We start from the raw sequence: 25,593 nt of genomic DNA, 5'->3' as shown, positions 1-25,593 counted from the left end.
TAACTGTGGGATTTCATGCAAGATTAAAAACACAGATATTAATCTTTCAAAGGATTTGAAAAACAAGTCTCAGCTGCACAAGCCTCAGCTTTTAATGTATTTTAATTATTTAGGCAATGTGCTAGCAAAACACATCATGGGCTGCAGCTTCCAGCACATGCCAAACCAAAACAGCAGCTAGAACCTCCCAAAGCCAAGTGTAGATGATTCATGATCAGGGCATATCTGGAAAAAGCTGTTTCAGGCCACCTCATTTAGCCAGTAGATGATTCCCACAAATAATTAAAACTAAACTTTCACTAGATCATGAAATGCTCCAGAGGCTGAGTCAAGTTAAGCCACAGTGCAAGTCAAGCAGTTAAAATGGTGAGTACAATCACATCATCACCTTTTGTGATGGGAACTAGAAAGAAGCATTGCCATAAACTCTCAGAGGAGACTCAGACATCCTCAGATGACATGCTGGGCAAGGCTCAACCTCACTTTCACAAACGTGGAGTTTTATGGCTACTGAAAGTGAAACATCTTCCTGCTACAATGCCGGTGAGGATCTGGGTTATTTTTCTAGAGAGCTCTGCTTGCTCGTTTAAATAAAGGTCATGACACCAGATCAGTGCATCCATACTACGCCTGCAGAGCTACTGGCAGGCAACATGTGCCAGTGTCCTTCCTGCCCTGCTCCCTGCCAGACAGACCCGAAGACCATGACACACCAGGAAGACCATGTCTGAACTGGAAACTTCCCTCTGTCCTACATGTGCAGGAAGGACAACTGCCAAAGACCTCTCCTTCCATCTTAGCAAGGCATCTATCAAGCTGCCACAGTATCACAGTTTGATGGGCTTCTGGGAAGCTGTCCCTGCACCAGTAGCACTGACTGATGGAGTTTCACCCACCAGTGGCTGCCAAGGTTGCTGCTCATCTTTAGCAAGAACTGCCACAGTTTTATTACTCACCTCAAGTATCCCTGGCTACTCTGGCTACCCAGACATAACCACACAGCACTTGCACAGAACTGCTACCAACAGAGCAGAGAACAACTGCAGGAACATCAATAACATTGGCATTCTTGGGCTGCTCTTAGCCAAGAACTGCACTTTATTAATGCTTACTGTAATTCACAAAAGGCCCAACAAAGCCTTGGTGTTACAGCCAGCACACTCATATGGCCTCTGCATGTTGCTGTTGCCCCCAGCTTCGTACAGAAGTCATACTAAGCAAAATACTCCTTGCGAAGCTCTGCTCTTTGATATAAGTGGTCATAAAAGGGGTTTTAAACAGAGTAATGCATGTTAATCTTCTGAGCTCCATGATTATATTTCCTGGTTTAGCTCTAGTACCAATTTTAGGTCTAAATAACCTTAATTACCAGCAAAATTATCCTGAGTACCATAAACACTTAATCTAAACACAGAAAGTGACCCTTTTTTTGTTACTGTAGCAATGAACTGCAGGAAGTCCAAACCTGAAAACCCTTTTGGGACTTGGAAAGTGGCTGACTAGTCCAGCACCCACAAAGATGAGTTATTGTACTTCTTTTCTTCAGTAACTGAAGTAGAAACCAAGCTAAAAGGTCAGTCTGCCTGGGCAAGGGAAAAAAAAATAAGAAAAAAACAGCAAGAAAAAACATCAGTTGGTTATAGAAAACACTTGCCAGAGATTTGATTAAGGGAAAGCACAGCAGAGGGGCTCTTTTCCCTTCTAAGTGATTATGCTTAAATTTTCTTAAGTAAGAATATCAAAATACCTCTGGACCTGCTAAAATAAATCATGTCATTGGGCTTTGAAACACTGGCTAGCTGTACAAATTGACTGTAAAGTACACAGGTGGCCACTGAGGGCTTTGTCCTCTTTTTTTAAGAAAAGCAAGTTACCAGAAAAAAATGATCCTTTTATACCAAGTCACCTGAGGTTCAGCTAAGTTCTGCCAGGAAGGTTACCTGGGTCTGTAACAATTTCCCTCCATCTGACATACCCTTTCCCTGCCTCTCCCTTGCTCCTCTGGGCTCTACTCACCCGAGGGTTAACAATTAATTGTTTTATTCAGGGTCATTTATCCTAAATAAAGCAGAACTCCTGAAGAAGTAAAATTGAGAGTACCTGAAGCAAAGGCATCTTGATGCAGTATCACTCAGTGTACTAAAACCATGAAACACAAATGGAACTGGCACAGAAATCAACTAGCTAACACTCTATCAGTATGGGAAAAATCTTCTCTTACAAGTGACTGAGAAGTCTGCTTAGTGGCATATTGGCATCATTAATGCATCTGAAGCCTTCAATGCACCTGAATGCAAAGCTAAGGGTTAAGACATGCAGTTTCATTTTCAAAGGCTTTAGACTACATCATCCATGGTATTAGGCTAGAGCTATTTTTAACTATCTTAACAGTTAAGAGTATTAACCTTTATTCAATTAAAGGTCTTAACCTCTCCATTTATTTCCAGGTCCAGGACTGCTGCTGTCCAGCAGTCCAGACCAGCTGCCTAGCTGCTATACCCAAAAGTGAGCCTCATCATCACAAAAGCACAGTCCAACGCTGCTCTGCCTCTCCTCCTTCTCCGAGGGAAAGGGAGCAATAGCAAAGAAAATGGGAGAGAGAACTCAGAGCTTTCTGAGGGAAGACTGAGCTACAGTTAAAACCAGAGGCAAGTATTCAATAGCTCAGAGACAAATATTTTTGTGAAACAGACTCCAGTGAACCATCTCCACAGGATCCATGTCACATGAACCTGCACACCTCACTATATGAGGTTTTTCCAGATGTTCACTATTTTTAACAATCCTGCATGATGGTAGGTCACAAAACAAGAAGGAATTGAGCACTCCATTTCTGAGTAACATTCCCTGTAGACTGTATCAGTATTTGCATATTAGGCTACTCTTCCTCCCTCTTCCTTGAAGATCAAAACTTGGGTTTTGAAGCTGTTTGGTCACTGAGGCTACTGAAATCCAAGCTAAGGCCAATCTCCCAGGACATCTGGGCTGTTAGAAGCAGGTGTAGCCAGCTGCAGACTCCATTACCTTCTCTATAAGAGCAAGACCTCAAACATTCCTCACTTGTGATGAAACTCCCCACTGCCAAGGCGAGGTAAAGCAGGGAGACACCCAGCAATTACACGTACCAAACAGCACTATCAATCAGCAACATTCAGCTTTTGCCTCAGGTTTTACAGCAACATAAGAGGGTGCACAAAGGCAAATGTACCACATCCCAGTGTCAGAGCTGAGAGAACTTTGCTCCTCCATGGTGCAGCATTTCAGGTGCTGGTTTGGATGAGACCTGGTCCTTTGGAAGGTATACACAGATGCCTGATGGAGACTTTATCCCCAGACTTTTCTCTCATGGTTCTTAGACTCCATCCTCCAAGAGGCTCCTGACGCAAACAGTCCCCAGAAGGAGCCCTTTTTGCTACAAATGAGAAAAGCCTAAACACACTTTGTCTTTTTAAGCTACATTACCTGTTACAAAGGTTTATGTTGACAGAGGAGTGGCAAGGAGATTTTAGAAGCATTTGAAAGAGCTGTTCTTTCTTTAAGGGAGATGCTGTGCCAGGAACACACCCAGCCTTGAAAATAGATCTCAAAGCATGACAAAGCTCAAACAGGTTGTCTGAAGAATTCTGTATTCTCAACCATTCTTCCAACATCACACCTTCAATTACTAATTCCTCTTCCCTTCCTCCAATGCCGAAATGCACATAGCAGCCTGGCCTTAAACATGCAGCAGCAGTGGAACAGGTCCCACAGTCAAAGACACTGGGTGAAGTTCCGTTAGTTACTTAGCTCATCCACAAAGCTTTCAGTTAATGTCTCAGTTGATCAAGTGCTACGGTAGGAAAGGGGCCTCCAAGACAGCATGTTGAATGTACAAGTCTGAACAGTCCCACGTAGAGTGGATTTCAGGTTACATTATTTCAGTCTCCATTAAGGGCTATGACCTAACTAATTCAACACAACAGCAACTCGTTCTACTTGCCACTCACCACAAGCTGCATTTAAAAGCCGTACGTCACCGAAAGCCTGCTGCACACAAAAACACAGCAAAAATGAGATTCTGACAGCAAGTTGCAGCAGTAAGAGCTTTGCAATCCATGTCAACGCGCACCAAAGTGAAAGCAGGTGGTGAACAATGACCCTGTTACCAAGGGGGAGACGGAGGAAATCTATTCTTTTCCACAGCAGGTCAGAGTCAAGCCACTAAACTACCTTTTCCAATTTCAAATACTGCTAACAAACCTTAAAATCTTATGTTTTGTTGTTTTTTTCTCTTGTTGCTGTAAGAGGAATTTGGAAAGGTTCATAAAATCTCCACACAGAACCCACTGTAAATCAGACTGGTGGTTTGAAGCAGCCATGAGCACGGTGAGGTTTGCAGTAAGCTTCAGAGAGCCTTCATGCGAGTGGTACAGAAGATTCAAGACCACTTAACCAACAACCAAAGAGAGAAGCTGTTCCTGGGCTTCCTTTTAAAATGATTCTATGTTTGACTGCAAAGTGACAAAACGAATCATCTTCCCTCAATAAAGATGTAGTAACAGTATGGAAGTGCTTGCTGGGAAGAACACACCAAATATGCTGAAAAGGTAATGCTCTGAAGAAACACAATTAAGAGAGCATTAACAATACCTGGTGGACGGCTGAGCGGAAAGGAAATCCATGCAGGGGACATCAATGTTACGAACCAAACCAGGTGACACTTCAGCAAATGAATGAAGGGTCGCACAAACCTCTCTTGTTTCACAAATCAATCTTCGGTGAAATCTCATCTAGGTACATTTTACTCCTTCCTCAATTAGCAAGAGGTAGCATAGCAGTATGATTTCAGGTGTGGACATCGGAATCACAGAATGACTTAGGTTTTCAGGGACCTCAGAGATCATCTACTCCAATTCCCCTGGCATGGGCAGAGATGCCTCTCCACAGCTGCTCAAGGCCTTCTCCAACTTAACCTTTTAACACCCCCAAGGAGGGGGTATCCACAACCTCCCTAGGCAACCTCTTCCAGAGTCTCACCACCTTTGTACTGAAAAACTTCTTGCTAAGATCCAGTCTAACCTTGCTCTTCCTCAGTTCCAAACCATTTCCCCTTGCCCTGTCTCTTGACATGCTGATGAAAAGTTCCTCTGCAGCCTTCCTGTAGGATCCCCCCAGCTAATGGAAGGCAGCTCTAAGGTCCCTCCAGAGTCTTCTCTTCTCCAAACTGAACACCCCCAGCTCTCTCAGCCTGTGCTCACAGCAGAGCTGCTCCAGCCCTTGATTCATTTCTGTGGCTGTCCCCAGGGCTCTCCCCAACAGCTCTGTGCTGGGGACACCAGAACTGGACACAGGATTCGGGCTGTGGTCTCACCAGAGCAGAGTCAAGGGGCAGAACCCCCTCTCTTGCCTTCTGGGCTTCAGGAGCACACTTCCAGGTCTTGCTGAGCTTCCCATCAATATGTCCACGGCTCTTCAGAGCTACTCCCAATCCGCTCTGCATCCAGCCTGTTGTCTGCTCTGCACTGCCTGCTGTTGGCAGTTAAAAACACTCCTTTTGTTTGAGTCTGGCTCCCACTCCCCGCCCCGCACAACCACCAAAACCAGTGTGCTAACGCTCCCCCAGTGCAGGCAAACCCGACTGCAGGCAAGCCAGACCGCAGGCCCAGCCTGACCGCAGGCCCAGCACACAGGGTTTCACTTCTCTCCCAAGTAGGAGCCTACCCTAGCTCTGTAGGTCCTAGGCAGGGATGTCTGTCAGCCATCCCAGAGCCGGCTTTATCTCTGAGACTGAGAAATGCCTTGGCTAATAACTTCACGTCACAATCTAAGTGAGATTATTGGAAGAAATCAGTGTCTGAGAAGTAATATTTATTCCTGCTACTGCTGGGAAAACAGGAGTTCATGACAGATGAAGGGAAGGAACTTCTGGTCAGAGAAATCCCTTAAGATTCAAAGTGTTCATTTTCATCTTGGAAAAATATGAGATTGAAATGAGCTCCACTTTAACCAAATGGTTTTTTCTTCTAGGCAAAACTACACATATCCAAATGCATTTCTGGAAAAAATCCATCTTCATCATACTAAAGTCAGGGCAATTTTCTCTCTTGGAAAAGAAAGAATGTACTGCAGGTTTCATGGTAATTCAATACAAGTCTCAGCATTGTTTGAGTCCGGAATAATCCCTTTAAATAACCTGTAAACATGCAGCCTCTAATGAAGGATTTTTGCTCCCATCCAAATGGATAGACTTTCTGGAGTCTTAACCACCCACTCAGGTTACTCACTCGAGTAATTTGGATGTAGCGTAGAGCCTTGCATCTAACACCTTTACCAAGCTGCTTAAAAAGACAGAAGTAAAAAGAAGGTAAAGCTGGGAAGATCATGGCAGAGTCAGGAAACACTGCAAAATGATCAGCTGAAAAAAGTCACCCAACAGCAGCTTATCCATGTAATGCAGGTTCTTTTCCTCCAGTGCCTGCCTTATCCAGGTATCCTCAGCATGCTTCTTCCTACTGCTAGAAAAGACCCAAAACCCAGTGCAAACAAAACAAGGGGCAATTATTTAGCCTGTCACCATTTCCAAGCCTGCAACTACAAAAATGCTCCCAAGTTTTTAATTGATTGAACTTTTAGAAGGGCAAAAAGGTAGCAAAGCCCTAAAGCATCAGTGTTAGATTGCTAAGAAATGCTATCCAAGGGAATGTTCTAGAGAAACCAAAGACATTGGATGTTCTAGGAATGGCAGACAACAAGCTGTTTGCAGGACAAATGACATCTTCACAGACAGAACACAATAAATTAGAGGCTCCAGTCATTGTAAAGCAGAGTGTGTTTACTGTTACTGATAAGCAATAAATCACCTGCCTACTAACAGTTCCTCCCTATAAATCACTTCCAATGAAAGAAACAGATGGTTTCAGCATGTAGCCATTCCTCACCACAGGCCTGAGCTGGGAGAAGAAATACACAGTGCTGAGCCAGGTTCATTTTTAACTGTACTACATCAGTGTAGAGGAAGCAGGATGGCAATGCAAGAGCATACCTGCAGAGATGAGCTGCATGCAGAGCTGCAGTGTGTATCAGCCACGGTACGTCCCTCGTTTGTGCTCCAGCCTGCAGCAATCCATTGTGGCTGGCATTCTTACCACCCAGACCACACCTGGTATGTGTAAGCAGACTCTGATCTGCAGGAACTGTCAGGCTGGTGTCTACCACCAGTAAAACCTGAAATTGGTCTGACTTGCCTTGAAGGAACGAAGCTTTCCCAAAACTCTTCATTAAGGACTTCACTCTCTTGCTCTTGCAGCAATTTAGATTTGTCTAACCTAGAAGAAAAAAGGATGCACATTCACCAATTTTCCTGCAAACCAACCGCCATTTGTCCTACTGACAACCTGGAGACACTGTTCGACTAACACACTGACTATATCTGTGATAAAGTGAGAGCAGCATAATGAAACATTACCAGTGCCACAGAAAACTGTGTTTTTTCTTTAATGCTTCAAGAAAAAAGAATTATTTCTCTGCCTCAGGTAGCGTAAGGCTTGCTGCTTTTTTTTTTTTACAATACAAAGTAAATGAAAAGATCTAAGTAGCATCTGTTAAAATCTCTGGCCAGAAGACACAACACTTAGCTTGGTTTCCCTATCAAGTATAAACAGACCTAGTTATTTCAAAATTTCTCTAAGGAGGCTGCCGCAGTAATACCAGTCCTTGCAGTGCAGAAATCCAAGAAACTCCAAAAGATGTGAATACACCTGGAGAAACTGGATTTCATTAACACTTAAGTCTTTTCTTGATATTATGCTTTGACAGTTTGCCAGACTATGCTCTGTCTCTTATCTGAACAAACTCCAATTGCAATCAGGAAATTAATTTCCATGCTCATTCCTTTGTCCCACTGGCTTGGTGAACATCCATCTCCCACAGCTTCCAGCTCCAAGGAAGCACCTGGCAGGAGACAGGGTAAGGAAGAGGAACAGTGGAGCAAGAGCTCTCTACACAAAACCAAAGAACACCAGTAAGAAGTCCACAGACACTTTTAAAGATGCCTCATTTTGAACTTAGTAAAATTTTAAGGAGCATGGCCCATGGGGCAGCAAGCTGTGCCAAACATCTTTGGAAGCACCAGGGGTAGGCAGCTGGTTACTGGAAAGAAAGCTGTAGCAGTGAGAAAAAATCAGTCCTTCTTCCAACTCCTGTCCTTCTCTGCCCCTCTCTGTCTAGCAGATGAGGTGGAGACAAGACTGTTTGCCAGGAGGACTCAACTCTGCAGCCCTGATAAAGCAGTAGCTGATCAGCACCTGCATTCTGTCCCCTAGTCTGAGACAACTGACACCTCTGCTCATCCTTCCTTCTTTCACTCTGAAAACATTTCAGAAGCAACAGTTCAGCTGGTTGTGGAACAGGCGTCTCCCACAGCAGAGAAACAAGTGACACTGCACTGTGATGTGACAAAGTCTGTTTGAGAACTGGGGGGAACTCTCACCAATCCTTTCTGTCCCAACGGATTTCAGCCCAACATGGGACTTCTCAAGAGAAGCTACCAAGATGAGCTAGCACAGAGAATGACACTCATAGCACAGGAACACAGGACCTGAACACAGGTTTGCTCATGGGATGCTGCACCATGATGAACCTGTGAGCAAAAACCATGACAACCCAACCATCTTCTGCAGTCTTTCCACAGAACACCAAGAAAATTTGCCACATCTACTCTTTCCATTTCTACAAACCACTACACTCTCAAGGATATATGTTATTTTGTAAGGAAAAAGTTCTGTTTCCAAGGTTTCTGCTTCAGTGAGAGAACCTGTGAAGGCAAACCCTCTATATTAGGCCAAAGAGCGAGATGGAAACGCACAAACTAGTGGCCACTGGCTAACTGCTGAAGAGAAAAGGTCTGATTCACCAAGCCTTAGCAGATGCAAGCAATCAAGGTCTTCCCAAAGGAAAGCAGGGTACATCTTAAGAGAGACATAAACCCTTGTTTCTGAATGTCAGCTTCCCTCCCAGATTGCTAGAGCAGAAAATGGCTGCTGCTGACAGCTGCAGCTCTCCTTTGAGGTCCCAGGGGTGAATGGCAATGCTTTCCTTCAAAAGCTCAGCTATCAATTCGTGCTCTTCAAGCCAAGCACCAACAGCAGGAGCAGCTAAAGACAACATAAAATGTCTGCACTGTCTAAGTTCTTGTAGGACTCCCTTACACAAGGTAGGAATGGTCAGCAGCTACGCAATGGCTGGAATCAAAGAGACCTTTGAACAAATGGCTTCAGCTCCTTGTGTAAAGCCTGCAGCAAGACTCAAGTGCTGCAGCACTCTTGCTCTAGCATCTGTTAACCAGCTCAGACGGGTACTTAATTTGCAAACATTCACTAATATATATAGACAAATATTGGTCAGAGTTACAGCAAAATGTAAGCTCAACTCTACAGGTATTCATAAAACAGCAGCTGATTGCAATGGCAAAATTCAGGACTGACAGGGACTCCACTGACACTGGCCCTCACTCACCACTGAAACCAACTACTCATGAAATAAAACTGGAAAGGTTTCAATATTGGCATAACTACCATAAGCCATGAATGCCTGGGCACCTGTTAATTTGCTACCAAAACAGGCTATCAATAAAAGGATTAGCGATAGAAACACACAACACTCATGAGTGGCTGATCCGTAAGCATGTGCTTGCCAGAGCTTTGTCAAGACTGGGAGCCCTTCAAGCAGGGCCAGAGCAAGCAGTACCAGTGGCTCCAGTTTAGCCACAAGTAGTACCAGAAACACTGACTCGCTCACAGCAGCTCAAAGGCTTTTACAAATGGGAACAAGCAAAGGGTCTGATGTGTCTAAGCGCAGGAGACACTACCCCCATTAATTTTGCTCTGTTACAGTACTACTGAAAGATGAAAATGAAAACCAAAAAGCATGACGCTGTCTAAACAATCTTCGAGCGTTATTAATTCAAGCTGTGAAGCACTATGAGACTAATGTCTGCTGGCAACATTAAATTCAACTACAAAAATGTTGAGCTCTGACTATGGCAATTGTGAATTCTACACTCAGGCAACCTGCCCATTACCAGCCTACCCCTGCAAGCATTTTCTTCTCACAGTTTATTACAGGTTTCTTAGAATACGACTTTTTGCACATATTTAGTATTTTCTCCTCGTGTTACACAAACCATAATGTTCTTGAAAAACATTCTTTGTAATCAAACTGGCCAGAAATCTTGGAGATCCTTTGCTGAAACTAGAGTGGGGATAAACATTAACAACAGCAGGCAGTGACTAATCAGTTAATAGTAACTTCTACCTCAGAAATTCAAGGGTGAAATACAGTGCTGGATTTATGTCATCTCTGACCACAACAGGACACAGCCAGAGCACCACGTCTGGGAGGAAGGAGTTCATCACCTCTTAGAAGAGGATCTCTGGGTTTCCAGCTCTGCAGTGGATGAGGCTGAATCAGTCTAACCCTTATCCAACATGACACTGCCAATTGTGATATAAATAGAGTGTTGTTTTGCCAGCTTGTGAGGAACAATGCTAGTCAAGGAAAAGGTCAAACGCTTTTGCCATGAGGGAAAAAGAGCAAAAATCATCTGTAATTTTAATATAGCCCTTTTTTTATGGGAGACAGAAGACTCCAGGTGCTAATCACATAGCAGGAAGAGGAGTACAGAAGACAAGACAAAGCAAGGCATATTTATCTGGCCTGCAGTAGCACAAAGCAATAATATTTCAATCACTCCTTAATGCCCAGGAGCAACTAGTACTCAGCCAGCTTCTCCCTGGTCTCATCTCCACTTGAAATCCTGCAAATTCTACAGCCAAAATCTGCTCAAACCTGTCTACCCTGCTGCTGCAGAAGTCAGCCCTTGCTGCAGGCAGGCTGAGCACACAGGTACTTGGGACACCTAAGGAACATAATGTTTTTATTATTCCAAAGTGCTTATTGTGTAGAATGATGGAATCATTAAAGTTGGAAAAAACCTCCAAGATCACCAAGGCCATGAATGGTCTGAATGGAAGGAACTGACACTGTCAGTTAATAAACACGACCTTCAAACATAGCCAGCCATCAAATGGATCCATTTTTAGCCAAATGGGAAAAATATCTAGTTTAAAGTCTTGGAATACATCACTCAACGTGAGGTTACTGCTACTAACCCTCAAAAGAGGACTGGATGATCTTGGAGGTCTCTTCCAACCTGGCTGATTCTATGACTATACAAGTACACAGGTGTATTACTAAAGTTGCCTTCAAGTTGGTTTTGGGGTTTTTTAGTCTACAGAAAAGTGAGTAGCTCTGATACAAAATCTGCAGGCAAAACAGGCTGCTAGATTCATCCACAGCTGAACAAGAGAAATGCACAGAGCTGGGAAACAAAATTTCTACAAATTACTACACGAAGGTGACATGAAGCCCAGATTATTGCTAGCTTTTACTGCTTGCCTTTCTTGCTTCCAGCAGACTGGTAATCCACACACAGGGCAAAACTTTGGTACCAGTGGAAATCAGTAAGCAGGGTCACATGTGTGGCAAACCCTTGCTCTGCACGCTCTAAAAATACTGGCAAGTCCTGTTTGCTGGCATGGCACTGACCTCTCCTTGTGCCTTCTGCTGCCTGTGCAGCTCCAGGGGTGTAGCCTGCATCTACAGCTACCAGTGTGCAGGGTGGAATTTACCTTGCATGGGGGAAATAAGGGTAATTGCTCAACTTGTTATCAACCAAATTAGAAAGTAAAATAACTACAGGAAGTTTCCCCTTGGGCCATCTTCTGCAGACTACAAAAGACTTCTAAGATGCTCCAAACCAGCCCATCTCCCCTGGGAAATACTACACAGTGAAAATTAATTGTTGAGCATTAAATTAAGTTACAGCATGTAAGATGAATGAGATAGATGAAGTATCTGACTTGACTGGGATCATGTCTTTGGCTCAGACCCTGTGTACACAGGGAGCTTGAAGGTTATTTTTGCAAAACGTGTTTATGCAGCAACTTTAAACCCTCAGGCTAAACCTAACAGAAATGCTCAGAGCACTGGAGAGCCTCTCCTAGGAAGCCAGGCTGACAGAGCTGGAGTTGCTCAGCCTGGAAAAGAGAAGGCTCTGGGGAGACCTCCATGCTTAGAGACCAATCAAAAAGACGGCAACAGACTTTTCAGTAGGGGCCTACTGTGACAGGACAAGGGGTGACTGTTTTAACTAAAAGAGGAAGATTTAATCTAGATAGAAGGAAGAAATTTTTTACACTGAGGGTAATGGGACCCTGGCCCAGGTTGCCCACAGAGGTGGGATATGCCCCATGCCTGGCACCATTCCAGGCCAGGTTGTTTGAGGCTCTAAGCAACCTGCTCTAGTTGCAGATGCCCCTGCTGACTACAGTGGGTTGGACTGGATGACCTTAAAAGGTCTGTTCCAAGACAAAATGTTCTATGATTCTACAATAATGTAGAGCAAAGGGCTACAAGAGACAGAATACAGCAGGTGCCCCTCAGCCAGCCATTCTTTTCAGTCTAAACAATTTGACAGGCAGCAGCAAAGACAACAAAATTTAGGTAACAGCAACAGTCTATACAACCTTCACAAAGAAAACTGAAGGTTCCAGTTATTATTCCAGCCCTAAAGCAAAGTATGTCCCCTCCAGTCATGACTAGCAGACGGACTTCGCTTTCCGCACCTCCTCCCTTTCCACTCTGTCCTGTTGAGTCCACACCTGGAGTAGCATGCCCAGTTCTGGGCTCCCCAGTTCAAGACAGACAGGGAACAACTGGAGAAAGTCCAAGAGGGCCATGAAGATGCTGAGGGGATTGGAAAAGATAGGACTGAGAGGGCTTTCAAAATCTGTCTGTATGTGTTCTTGTGCAGCCTGCTCTGGGTGACCCTGCTTTAGCAGCGGGGTTGAAATAATCTCCAGATGTCCCTTCCAACACTCCACACGCTGGGACTCTGTGAAGGTGGAGTGAATCTCAGCAGCTACCAAAGCAGCATGACAACCTGAGCCAAAGGCAACACAAACAGACATGGTAAGGGCACACAATACATTTAAAGCACAAAGTACTTGCAGGGAAGTATCACTGAAAGGAACTGCAGTGGAGGGAAGAGTGTACAGCACAGCACACATCTTCCAGCATTTGGAATTAAGACCAGAAACTGCCCATCCTCACAGAAATAATAAAATCAAATTTAAGAACAGATCTTACTTTGGACTTCTGAATTGCTCCTGAAAATTCTAAGCACAGGAACCTCAGTTGTGAAGACTGAAATTGAGGACTGAAAAGAGAAACTAAGGCAGGCTGGATATTTCTAATGCTGTTCTTTGTCAAACACTGTACATTTAGGATATGCATTTTCCAACTGCCATCTGGAATTCAATTTTTGAATTATTTTAAACACGTACTAGGGGAGCAAAGCAGGATATCTTGTACACTCCTGTCCCCAGGCTGTTTTACTGCTTCTCAACAAGGGAAAGATGCAGGTGGTGACTGGTTACAACTACTGAGAAATACCTACAGAAAATGAGTTTTCCAAGAGGCCCCATCCCAACGCATTAGCAACTAGAATCTCCTCCAATTTCCATTAGTATGTCAAAACAGAAAGTAATCTTACAGCAGCTTTGACTAAAACTCTTAAAGATTGTCACATTGATTGCATTTCAAAGTATAGACTTACAAATTCGTAGTCTCCATCCTGTGGTACTTTCCAATCAGATGAATTTTTTGTCTGGCCAGAGAAATTCTTCCCAAAGGTAGTGATCTGATTCTCCTTCTGCTCAAAATACTCAAGGAATGACGGTCTGGCTGGCTGAATAGTTTCATCTCTCCCTGCAAATGTCAAAAATAAAAAAAATCTGTTCATAGAATCACAGAACCAAGCAGGTTGGCAGAGAGCTCCAAGCTCATCCAGCCCAACCTGGCACCCAGCCCTGGCCAATCAACCAGACCATGGCACTAAGATCTGCCCTGGTACAGCTTGAGACTGTGTCCTCTTGTTCTGTTGCTGGTTGCTTGGCAGAAGAACCCAACCCCACCTGACTACAGCCTCCCTTCAGGTAGCTGTAGAGAGCAATGAGGTCTGCCTTGAGCTTTCTCTTCTCCAGGCTGCACACCCCCAGCTCCCTCAGCCTTTCCTCAGAGGGCTTGTGTCCAGTTGTTTTGAAAAACATCCTTTCGGTTATACAGCCTAACGCTATGCCCCAAAGGGATTTCCTATTTATTTAGCACAGACTTAAACCAGATAGCACTGCTGAAGTACTTGCTGAAGTACTACTTTTCTGTAGCTGTCTGATCATCGAACTGACTATCCAGTTCACCACAAGCAAGAGGTTGCTTGGTCTCTAGACTCGCAACCCACCCATCAAAGGATGGTACCAGGTAACCACGCCTAAGCCACTGAAGAACTAAATTGCTACCCAGAGAGGTGGGGTTTTGTCATCCCAGACAGGCTGCACGCACTGCAAAAGACACCAAGTCCCAGAACTACCTGCTGCTTTACAAGCAGAAACTTGTTTTCACAAGAATTCTACAAAAAATGAGGCTTTCCAAGACCACACCTACCATGCAAGTATCATGCCACTTGCCTTGAGCAGAAGCAGGTGAGTTCCGCATTTCTTGGGTAGCAAGAATCAATTAATTGTCAAAGCTTCTTTTTCTCTTTGCTAAACCATCAGTTAGTAAGTCTTCTGCCTTTGTTTTCTTATAATAAGTTAATCCCTGAACACACTTAGTGGATTACTCAAGCCAGATACATAAACCTTTCTAAACTGCATTCAAGAAACTTGGGGTGATAGGACAAAGGCAGGGATACGGAGGAGTCAAAATAACCCTCTGAATGTGAATAGTTTGATGTCAAAGAGTAAGTCTCATAAGCCTCCCAAGAATCCTCCACAGCAAAGAGTTCCACCATACTGATAGGAGCAGCCAGGCTATAGCTGAGAGCACAAAGCTTTAGTACTAGACTGATATTCCTCTCATTCGTCAAAATCGTTCTGTGGAAGAAGTGAAAAGGAAGAACTCGATGATCCACTAAGAGCAACGAGCTAGTGAACTCCAGTCTCACAGGGTACCCAGATATGTCAGGTGGTTGGTGGGACTAGGGATCTGAGCACTAAGAAGAACACAAAGAACTAAGACTTCTTTGAACTTCAGCCATCACACCACCTGAATCCCTGCTTCTGTGACTGAAATACTATAGCAACAAGTCTAGCAATCCATTTGGCACACAGGTTTCCATCACTTGAGGAAGAAACACAGGCTCCCAAGCTGCCAGACCAAAGCAGTGCTGCCTCAGGAGAGGAGGTCACACCAACAGAGGCAGCTTTATCTGTAGGATGACAACAGCACAATGGGGAAGTGACAAAGCATGAGAGGATGACAACACTTATTCCTAGCACTGCATAAAACCTGATACAGGAAATAAACCACAAAATTGAGCTTCACAGCAGATCAAGACCAAAAGACTTCCAGTATCTCTAAAGGAAGATCTCTTCACTACTGTGACCAGCACAGAATCAGGCACTGCCCAGACCACCCACACTTAAAACTGTCCTGTCCTGGGAATTATAGTGCAGCTAACACCTTATGATGAGTCTCAAGCTAAAGGAAGAGGAAGGTTTGCACTGCAAACGTGCTTCATCAGGGCTGCACCATAGGACCATGACAGCTTAAAACACAGCTAAAGACAACTTACAGCTTAATGCTGTTGTGCTGCTTCTGATTGCAAAGTGCTTCATAAAAACCTGGAAGAGTAGCAGAAGTAAGCACTGCAACAATACCTAGTAAAAGAACTTTGTTGTGATAAAACACAGTTCTCTGAAGTAGGTTACTCATACTTGAAACATGGTTTAAGCAATGCAGAAACCATCATTTTTTGAGAGCAGGATTAGAACTAGAGTTAACAGAAAATGGCCTCGGAATAGCCTCATCCTGGCCTACAGAAGTTAGTTCCCTGCCAAATGCCATACATTTGAAATAAATATCATCCATCAAGCAGCAATCCACCAAACGTTTAGGGCTTCAGATGAGCACAGAGGGGATGGAGCATTCCTTTGGTGGCTTCATGGGGTCTACATAATCCAAAGACCCTCCTGCAGGAGTATGCACAGAAAGCAGGCTACCACTAGCCAGTCCTCACTGAGGAAGTGCAGCAATGCTTTCCTCTTGAATAAATATTAGCAACCCTGCAAACTCATTAAGATTTAACCACTCAATATTACTCTTGTGCCTAAAATTTCCATCCAGTCATTCAGAACTTCCTTGTCAGACACTGTCTCATCCTCAGACAAGTATATAAATTCCTTGGTCAGATAAGAGGTACTTTAGGAAGTTATTTGTCTACAGAGATGTTAAATACAGGACAAATTTCTGCAAAGTATGAGAAGTGTTTGGCAGAGTGGTTGGGATATGATAGCAAGAGACGTGTGGCTCCACATGGCCTGAAATGTCACCATGTATTTTGCAAAGCCCTGCATTGCACTGCCTCTCCAGGGTCAGCTAAAAGCTCAAGCATGAACTGAAGTGCTTGCATTTTTTCACCATGACAACTGGAGCAAAGACAAATTATTCTACCCCTAGCAGTAGTTACCCTAAAAAAAAACCAAAACACAACAACAACAACAAAACTCACATAAAATCCCCAAATCCAAACCAAACCCAAAAACCTCATTGTGCAGAATTAGATCAAGAAAGACACCTTCAGACAGCCTGTGAAGGTCAGGCAGGGAACGAATCCGTGGAGCGGAGATGCGCTGCTGGGAATAACGACTGCGCCGCAAGAGCAATCCAATTACTGCTAAGTGGTAAAACGCTTATCTGGAAGGAAGCACACCCCCCCATCACGCTCTGCTGCAGCCCGGCCTGTCTGAAGCAGGAGGTGGGCTGTTAGGGCAAACCACGGCAGCACAGCTTGGAGAAACAGAGGAATTCGTAGCAGCCTGGGCTGATGTACACGCAGCTTAGCGGCAGCCAGCCTAGGGCTCGGGACTCAGGCTTCCCGAGAGAAAAAAGAAAATTTAAACCAGGCTTCTACTCTGTGTCTTGAGAACAACTGCTTGCAGCACATCTCTCCAGCCACACTGCTTAGTCATTTCTTTGTTGGGCTTTTTGGGGTATTCTTTGGTTTGGGTGGCTGGTTGGTTGTTTTTTTAAAGATTGTTTGCTCATACCAGAGCTGAATTTGGAGTGTCCCTTAAAATAATCATGCTCATTTCCCTGCATCTTGCAGTTTGGGGCAAAGCACAGCATTTGGAAATTACTAACTGCATCTACTGAACAACAGCCTGTTGTAGCATCACTGAATTGCCAAAAGGCATGTCACAGATTCACAGAATGGTTTGTGTTGGAAGGGACCTTAAAGATCATCTAGCTCCAATGCCCTGATACAGGCAAGGACACCTCCCACTAGCCCAGGCTGCTCACAGTCTCATCCAGCCTTGAACACCTCCAGATAAGGGGCATCCCGGGACTTCCCTGGGAAACCTGTTCCAGTATCTTGCCATCCTCACCACAAAGAGTTTCTTCATAATCTCCAGTTTAAATCTCCCCTCCTTAAGCTTCCGTCCATCCCTCCTGCCCTTGTGAAAAGCCCCCCCAGCTTTTTTGTAGGCCCCTCTTCAGGTACTGGAAGGCTGCTCTGAAGCCTTCTTTTACTCATGCTGAACAGCCCCAACTTTCTCAGCCTGTCCCTATAGAGGAGGTTCTCCAGCACGCCAATCATCATCCTGGCCTCCTCTGAACCTGCTCCAGCAGTTCCACATCCCTCTTGTGCTGGTGGCACCAGAACTGGACACAATGCTGCCAGTTATCATCAACTGGCACCCCCAAGTCATTCTTCTCAAGACTGCTTTGCCACATTTCCATGGTGCTTGGGGCCCAGAACATCTTTTGAACTGTTAATATGTCTGAAATACTTTTTGAAATGCTCTGTGAGAACACATAGTGCTAGTAAGCAGTGCAGCATTTTTACTCTTTCTTTTCTTTTTCATGCTTTATTTCCTTTAGGCTTTGAGGTGGTAGGAACTTGACATGAGTTTGTCTCTTCAATTTAAAGAGCAGAGCCCAATTTTATAATAAAGCAGGTAAACACACTGGACACTTCTTTGGACACTGCAATACAATCAGATCCAAGTGAAACAGGATCTAGTTTGTCTAGTACTGCAACCTGTACTGTTTCCTATGTTGCAGTGTCTGCGGTTCGTTCAAGCACAAGACAAAAGGGCACTGTAGAATGTAGGGCTGCCAGTCGTGGCCTGAAGTGGGCTGTTTGGATTTTGGGCTGAGATGAACGAGGGATCTGGAGATGGTAAAAGAACCTATGTAGGTGTGTGGTTCTTGTCAATGCAGTACACATTTCAGGAGAGTGTCTGATGCAAAGGAAGTCCTGTTTGTGCCCAGTCAAGAATTTTTACTTGCACACTGTATTAACAGTCTGTGAATGTTTCAAATAAGAAACTCTAAGCTTTACTCTTACAATGCAGTTAGGGGTGGTTTGGGTTTCACTGCGTTCTCCCCCTGCCTACATTGCTACATTAGACACAAGCATGGTTGTGTCCTTTTTTTCAAAAGCTTTTTTCCCCCTTTTGAGGGGAGATTGGGTTTCACCACCAAATGAAATGAGCTAAGATGCCAACTTGGCAATCTCCTGTTAGAAAAAAACTCATTAGTCCTGGTGGCTTTGTGAGACAGACAAGAAGCTTAAACCTAAACCAGAGAGGTGTTACTGCCAAGACTTGGGAAACTTTTCTTCCCTGCCAGTTAACCTGTGATTTGTCATCTAAGGCAATGACCATAAAAGCTGTAATGTGACCAGCAGAATGAATATGGATGGCAGAAGGTTTATAATTGAATAAAGCATTACTGGTAGGAAATGAGGCTGCTGTAACCGGTGTAATATCAGACGCATGCTATCCAAATAGCCAATGCAGGTACCGTACAGAACAGCTCCCCAGCTTGTCAGGATTTATGTCATGAGTCTGCCAAAGATATTGCCTGTGCTTTGCTTCTGGTTTTCTCTGTAGACAAAAGTTCTTCATAGCAGCTTCCCACTACTTAGTGTCATTAACGTCCAGTGGCACAGTTCTACATTTAAAATAAATTGATCCACTAAGGCATAACTGAACCACAAAACACTCTTGGCGTTACACATTTAAACACCACACTGCTTGTAGAAATGCCTACAGTGATGAAATTCTTCCTGAACTCTAGCAGCATTGTACAGCCACACACAAATCTTCACAGATAACTCTTGCGGCTGCATTACTTCTGACTTTTTTCTTCCTAGCAGCTTTGCTGGCAAACTGGACATAGAGTGGCCAGCATGGTTTAAGGATATCAAGCCATGCAGCCTGGGAAGACATGATTTTTGAGCCATGGGAGAAATTGTACAGTCATTGTGGTTTTTTTTTGCTGTGGACTTTGTTTGAACACTGGACCTCTCTGCAGTGTGCTAGGAGTTGGAATGGTGGCTATGCACAGACTGATGCATGAGGAGTTAAATCTGGGATCTAAGTTGGATGCTTGTCCACCTTTGGTTGTTCTGAGGACCTGACAAAGCTCTAAACCAAGACAAAGTTAATAATGTGTTGATATATGCAGAAACACTGACACCAGAGAAAGATGTCTGTATTTACCACATCTGTTTTTGCTGTTCCTAACACTTTATCATTAAGGTCCTGCATTTGTGATGGTGAGGGACAGAAAGCAGGGGTATGGGGGGCGGCTGACACAAGCATCTTGAAGAAGGTGGGAAGTGCAACTGCCCAAGCCCTGAACACCATACAGGAGGCAGCATGTTTCAGGAGACTCAATCAAGACACAGAGTCATAGTAAATCAGAGAGTAAGTACATCTTGGTCCTCTACGCATGCATATATTTGCAAACCTGTCTCCTCTAAGAATAAACTCACTTCTGACTGGACAAAAACAAACCCTGGAGGAAGCTTTCTTCCTGAGCGGGAATAAGGAAAAGTCTATACACTTTGAATTCCTCAACTGCAGGAGTTTATAATCAGATTACATTTTCACCAGCATATTGTCAAGCTTCAGGGGAGAAAAAGTATTCATTGCTATGCTGTTTTCTGTTCTCCCAGGATAAGCAAATGAGTTTTGTGTTATGAATAGAAAGAGTGGTAGCAAATGCTTCCTCATCTGGGGAGGGTGCCTGAGCTCCAGCCCACACTGTGCTGGATCTGAAGATTACATCCCTGTCAATGTGATTGTTCCTCATTAAACTTCCTTCATCAGAACCTGAGCCAGATGATGTAGAACAGGAAATGTTCACCTCTTACTGATGCACCTTCATATCTTGCTGCCTTTGTCACATACTGTGGCTGCTGGACTAAATCAGCAATGCAAGTTAATGAGGCAGAAGATGTGAGGTGTCTGCTGAAAATCTGTGATGGCAGAACAAATCTACTATACATAAAAACTGAGAAAATATTATAAATACAGAAGAGATCCAAAAGGAGGTAACCTGGTCTTAAACAGCTTTCATCACTGTGAGGACTTCCTCCTCTTTCAGGAAGAGTTCTCAATTTTCTACACCATGGCACTGGGCAACTGTTGGCACTCTCTTCCTTAGATGTCTTATATTAATTAAATGCTGATTTTTATGGTCATTAAGGATCACCTTAACAGCAGGACCCGTTAGGTGATGTTCTGCTTTGATTTGAGATAGGCTGCAATTATGGGAAGACTTGTCCTCATAAGCTTCAAGAGACATGAAGTACTATGGCTATGTGGTCTACTTCCAACATGAGGAAATCTCAGCCTATGTTCCCATGGGGTGAATTCATTAACGATGGAGCACTTCTTGCTCTGGTTGAATAAACTGGCATCTCTCTGTTTTGCTGCTTGAAATGACTAAGTTCTGATCATTCTGTACAAATTTTGCTGTCCAGCTGCTAAAGTTCATCTGTGATCTTCAAGAAACAGCCTGAAGCAAATAAAACTGCAATTCCACTTGCAATGTAATATTTATGAAGTGTTGCTTGCACATAACCATCAGGCACTGTTTTGTGCATCCTAAATGTGTGTGCATTTTAAGCCTTAAAGTTCTATAATTTAGTCTAAAGCAGACAGAAGCTTCCTGAGACTACTGGGTGGTAAGCCTGTTACATGGGAAGTCAGTGGAAGATCTATGCTTATTCAGACCACTAAAATGAAAAATGAGGTTGGATATGAGACCTCCTAAAAAAATACAATTAAAATGGGTGAACACTGTGGAGGAGGATGGTTTGAATGCTGAGAAGCTGTGGCATGCTCAAGAGTGAGCACATAGGCATTTGCTGTCCATAAACTTCAGCCTGGAGATGAGACAGTTTGTCACTCCTTGCAAGTCTGCCAGCTGCAAAGACAAAGCAAGACACTTGCCTCATAGAATTGTAGAATCAACCAGCTTGGAAGAGACCTCCAAGATCATCCAGCCCAACCTAGCACCCAGTCCTAGCCAAGCAACTGCACCATGGCACTAAGTGCCCCAGCCAGACTTTTCTTAAACATCTTCAGGCATGGCAACTCCCCCAGGTCCCTGGGCAGCCCATTCCAATGCCAATCACTCTCTCTGCCAACAACTTCCTCCTAACATCCAGCCTAGACCTCCCCTGGCACAACTTGAGACTGTGTCCCCTTGTTCTATTGCTGGTTGTCTGGGAGAAGAGACCAACCTCACCTGGCCACAACCTCCCTTCACGTAGTTGTAGACAGTAATGAGGTCACCCCTGAGACTCCTCCAGGCTAACCACCTCCAGCTCCCTCAGCCTCTCCTCATAGGGTTTGTGTTCCTGGCCTTTTACCAGCTTTGTCACCCTTCTGTGGACACGTTCCAGAACCTCAACATCTCTCTTGACAGACCTTGATCCTGCCGTGAAAGGGACTATTTAATCTTGTATCCGAGAGCAGAAGACTGCTGCTTGTACCAGGAGATCCTTGATGGTGCCCCATGTGACCAAAGGCAGCAATAGTTCTGCTTCCTTTAAGGCTACCATCAGTGCTCTTCGCTGCACACCTGCAGGGCTGGCTGGAGCTCCTGCTCACCAAGCTATGCCTTTCTGGGCTCTGTGATACTTCCCTAGCATGAGTCAACTTAGAAATTCTTGGCCTTGTTGCTTCTGACACGTCACTCAGCTACACACAAGCGTTCTCCAGAGCTGGGGCTAATTGTCCTTCTACAGACTGCAGCCTCCTGCACTCCTGACAGGCACCTGTACCACCTATCATGGTTTAGTCTGATGTTGCTAATTAGCAACTGATCACTTCCTTGTTGATCTACATCACCTTCTGTAGATGAATTTGTAGTATTATCCCATGACTGTTTCCAGCCATGACTTTAGCTCCAATTTCTGTGATATAAGGGAGGAAGATTCTCACCATGGCTTTAAAAGCAGACACTTTAACTGCAAAAAAATGACCTAGGTAGAGAGCATGTTCCTGAGGTTTATTTTGTCTCGTGACAACCTTTGTGACTCTAGAATATTCACCCTAGGTTGATAACAGCAATCTCTTTCCAGAGGAAAGAATAATTAAACAAGGATTCTTCTACTCTCAAATTTGAGTAGGGAAGAATAAATTTTGAGAACAGGTGAAATTCCAGTTTCATTACCTGGCAAGCTTGCTCAGACAGAAGAACTCTTGTAACTCCCACCTTCCTTCTGAAGGCTTCCTTAAGGCTGACAGGCTTCTCAAGTCTTTCAGTTGTGAGAACTAATTTGACAAGATCAGCAAAACGAGTGCTTTGATTCCGGGGACTGGATGATGCTGGAGGATCTGGTTTCATGGATATTCTTCACTGCTGAAGAGGAAAGTAAAACTCTTTCTGGTTTAAACGACTGTGCTGTTTCTTTATCATTCTTCTTTCTCTGCAGCATCATATGGAAATTAAAATGGCCCGAAGATTCTCCTCACCTCTGTCATTTTTTGCTTGATGTAAGGTCTGTATGTTGCAGTCAGACACACTGACCTCTTCCATTCCCTCAGGTCACATTTATAAGGAGGAACCATAGTTGTTTAGGTTTTTCCTTAACACTTGCCAGGGCCCTAGCCAGGCAGAGGAGAGGAACCAGGATGCTGAGGCCACTGCCTGTTGCTGGTGTGACCTTGCTGGCTATTTGCAGTGCCCTCCCTGTATCTGTTAGCTGTCTTTAGGCTTGCCTGGGCTGTCTGTGCTTTGGGTAGCAACTGTTGCAGCTTGCATGGAACCACATGCAGTTGGACTTCGCTTTCCTGTTCTGGAAGAGTAATGCTGGTACTGACATCAGAGGTGAGCTTACCGTGGTGCTCCTGTAACGCTTTTCTAATCACAGCTTTACGCCAGGCAGTGCTTGTAAGTGTTTCATGGAGGACTTTGTTCTTCACCACATGACAGGCTGAACAACAAGCAGTTCTGGTCCTCACAGTGCTAGTGGCTCTGTGCAGCCAACCCAGACCTGCATTTCTGCAGTCAGCTGGACCAGCTCCAGCAGAGCTGTGGTGTTCCATTTGTTTAATTAATACAGCTCCTCAAAGGTGACTGTGTGTCAAAATGGGGACCCATTAATTGCTCCAGGGAGCTCCTGTGGCTCATCCTTAGAAGCAGCTCTCCAGGTTCCAGGACAAATGCATGGTGAAGCCTTTCTTATCTCTGCAGGGTGACCTTCGAAAGGCTCTTTTTTGCCACAGCTGTGATCTCACTTTCTGTCAAGTGTTCATATTTCAATCTAACCCAATAAAATGAGGAAGTTAAATGCTTTTTGGCACAGACTCATTTAGTGCTGCATCATCTTTCAGCAGGAGCTGCTGCTGCAAATAGCAGTGATCGATTTCTGTTTTGGCTGCCTGTTACCAAACTCTTAAAGATGTAGCGGTGAATTAATAGCAGATCATCTTTGGAAAGATACCACTACTGTTATGTGCCAAGACTGAGGAAAAGAAATCCAGTTGTGCTGGGATGATAATTAATTTGGTGTCTTTCAGTTTCCAGATTCTGTCAGCCTTGCTGCATGTGCACCCCAACTGAGATCACACCAGCAGTGAACATTTCTGACATCTTCTGGCTGGTTTTCATTTGACATTATCTTTTCTTCTATTTTTTGTGTGCCTGCAAGCAATCTAAACTTCCACTAGTTTAAACAAAACCCTGGGCAACACTAAACAAAGATGCAATGTTGCATACATGTGTGCTGCAATGCAACAAAACTAGTGATGAAATATGGCATGCAATGGAAAGGCTTGAAGTGACTGCAGGGTTGAAGGTGTCTGACAGAGTATGAAGAGCATAAGTCAGAGGAGCTGGGCTTGGCAGGCACCTCTGGAGGTCAATGGTCTGGTTGCCTATGTGATGGCTGGGACCAAGTGCAATGTTGTGGTCTTGCACAGTCTCTCCAGCCCTGCTTTACTGCACAACCATCTCTGTTGTGACAACTTTCTTCCTTATGTTCAGCCAAGGGTTCACCCTTGCTATGGTTCAGATCCTTCTCTCATCCTTTCACTGGGGAGAGCAGGTATTTGACAGCCTGATGGGGTGGGAGACTGCAGCAAGAGCCTCTCCTGTTCAACCCAGGCTGAAAAACACCCTTTCTACCCATCCTCTCAGTACGGTGGACACCACTTTGGTGTCCCCACAGCCTTCTGCTGCATCCCACCAACATTTCAGTCACTTGTACTGGTGGGGCTGAGAACCACAGAATCATGGAATACATTGGGTTGGAAGAGACCTCTAGAGGTCATCTAGTCCAACCTTCCTGCAACAAGAAGGGAGAAATCCTCTGACACTCTCAGGATTATTCACTACCACTGCCACTTCACATGCTTCCTTCTTTGGCTGTTGCACTTCTGCATGAAAACAGAACTTTTATGAAATACAGCTTGGGTTTGGCCTGTTGTGGTAGGATGAGAGGGAAGGGATTGAAGCTTTGAAAACAGGAGATTTAGACTGGATATTAGAAAGAAACTCTTTCCAGTGAGAGTAGTGAGACACTGCAGCAGGTTGCCCAGGGAGGTCATGGCTGCCCCCTCCCTGAAGGTGTTCAAGGACAGGTTGGATGTGGCCTTGAGCAACCTGAACTAGTGGGAGGTGTCCCTACCCATGTCAGGCAGTTGGAACTGGATGACCTTTAAGGACCCTGCCAATCCAAACCATTCTATAAAATGCCTGTTATTACAAGCCACTGCTCTTCCACAATCCTTCAGCTACTTCCTGAGTTTTCCTGGAATAGTTTCCCTGCCATCCATAAGCAATCTGCTAGCATCGATTTCCCAGCACAAGGAGCTGCTGCGCAGCTCAGTGCTGCAGTTTCACACTCGAGTGCTTTCAAAACCTGTGACAGATTGTCACACTGACATTTTTAATGCTGGTCCTGTACTTATGTTGAGCACCCAGAAGAAAAACAGAAAGCCAAGCAAACAAAAGAATTTAAGCAAATGGAATTACAGCTCATTTGACTACAACCCAAAACTTTCCCTCCAATGCAAAATGCTGGAACTTAGGAACCTGAAGAGCCATGAATTTTCTCCCTGCCCCTCAAACTCTCCAGAGAGACCTTACCTGGTAACTGGGTAGTCATGCAAACTCTCCAGAGAGACCTTACCTGGTAACTGGGTAGTCATGCAAACTCTCCAGAGAGACCTTACCGGTAACTGGGTA

At 44.4% G+C, this 25,593-nt stretch overlaps 1 protein-coding gene across 9 annotated transcripts in view; it reads right to left on the bottom strand.

The window, feature by feature from the left end:
• STK4 (serine/threonine kinase 4) overlaps nt 1–25,593 on the bottom strand; it is a 53,587-nt gene that overhangs the window by 10,016 nt on the left and 17,978 nt on the right. For 8 of the 9 annotated variants that reach the window (XM_064167349.1, XM_064167352.1, XM_064167346.1 and 5 more), the window contains one exon: nt 13,655–13,806. In XM_064167349.1, coding sequence (XP_064023419.1) covers nt 13,655–13,806 — 152 coding nt within the window. Of the gene's footprint in view, nt 1–6,445; nt 6,495–13,654; nt 13,807–25,593 lie in introns of those variants that run through there. The other variant, XM_064167353.1, reaches the window with a different exon arrangement.

Source organism: Pogoniulus pusillus, chromosome 29 (assembly GCF_015220805.1).
Source record: "Pogoniulus pusillus isolate bPogPus1 chromosome 29, bPogPus1.pri, whole genome shotgun sequence".
In the NCBI taxonomy this organism is placed as follows: Eukaryota; Metazoa; Chordata; class Aves; order Piciformes; family Lybiidae; genus Pogoniulus; species Pogoniulus pusillus.
Note: the sequence above shows the minus strand (reverse complement) of the source record. Positions and strands in the feature narration are given on the sequence as shown.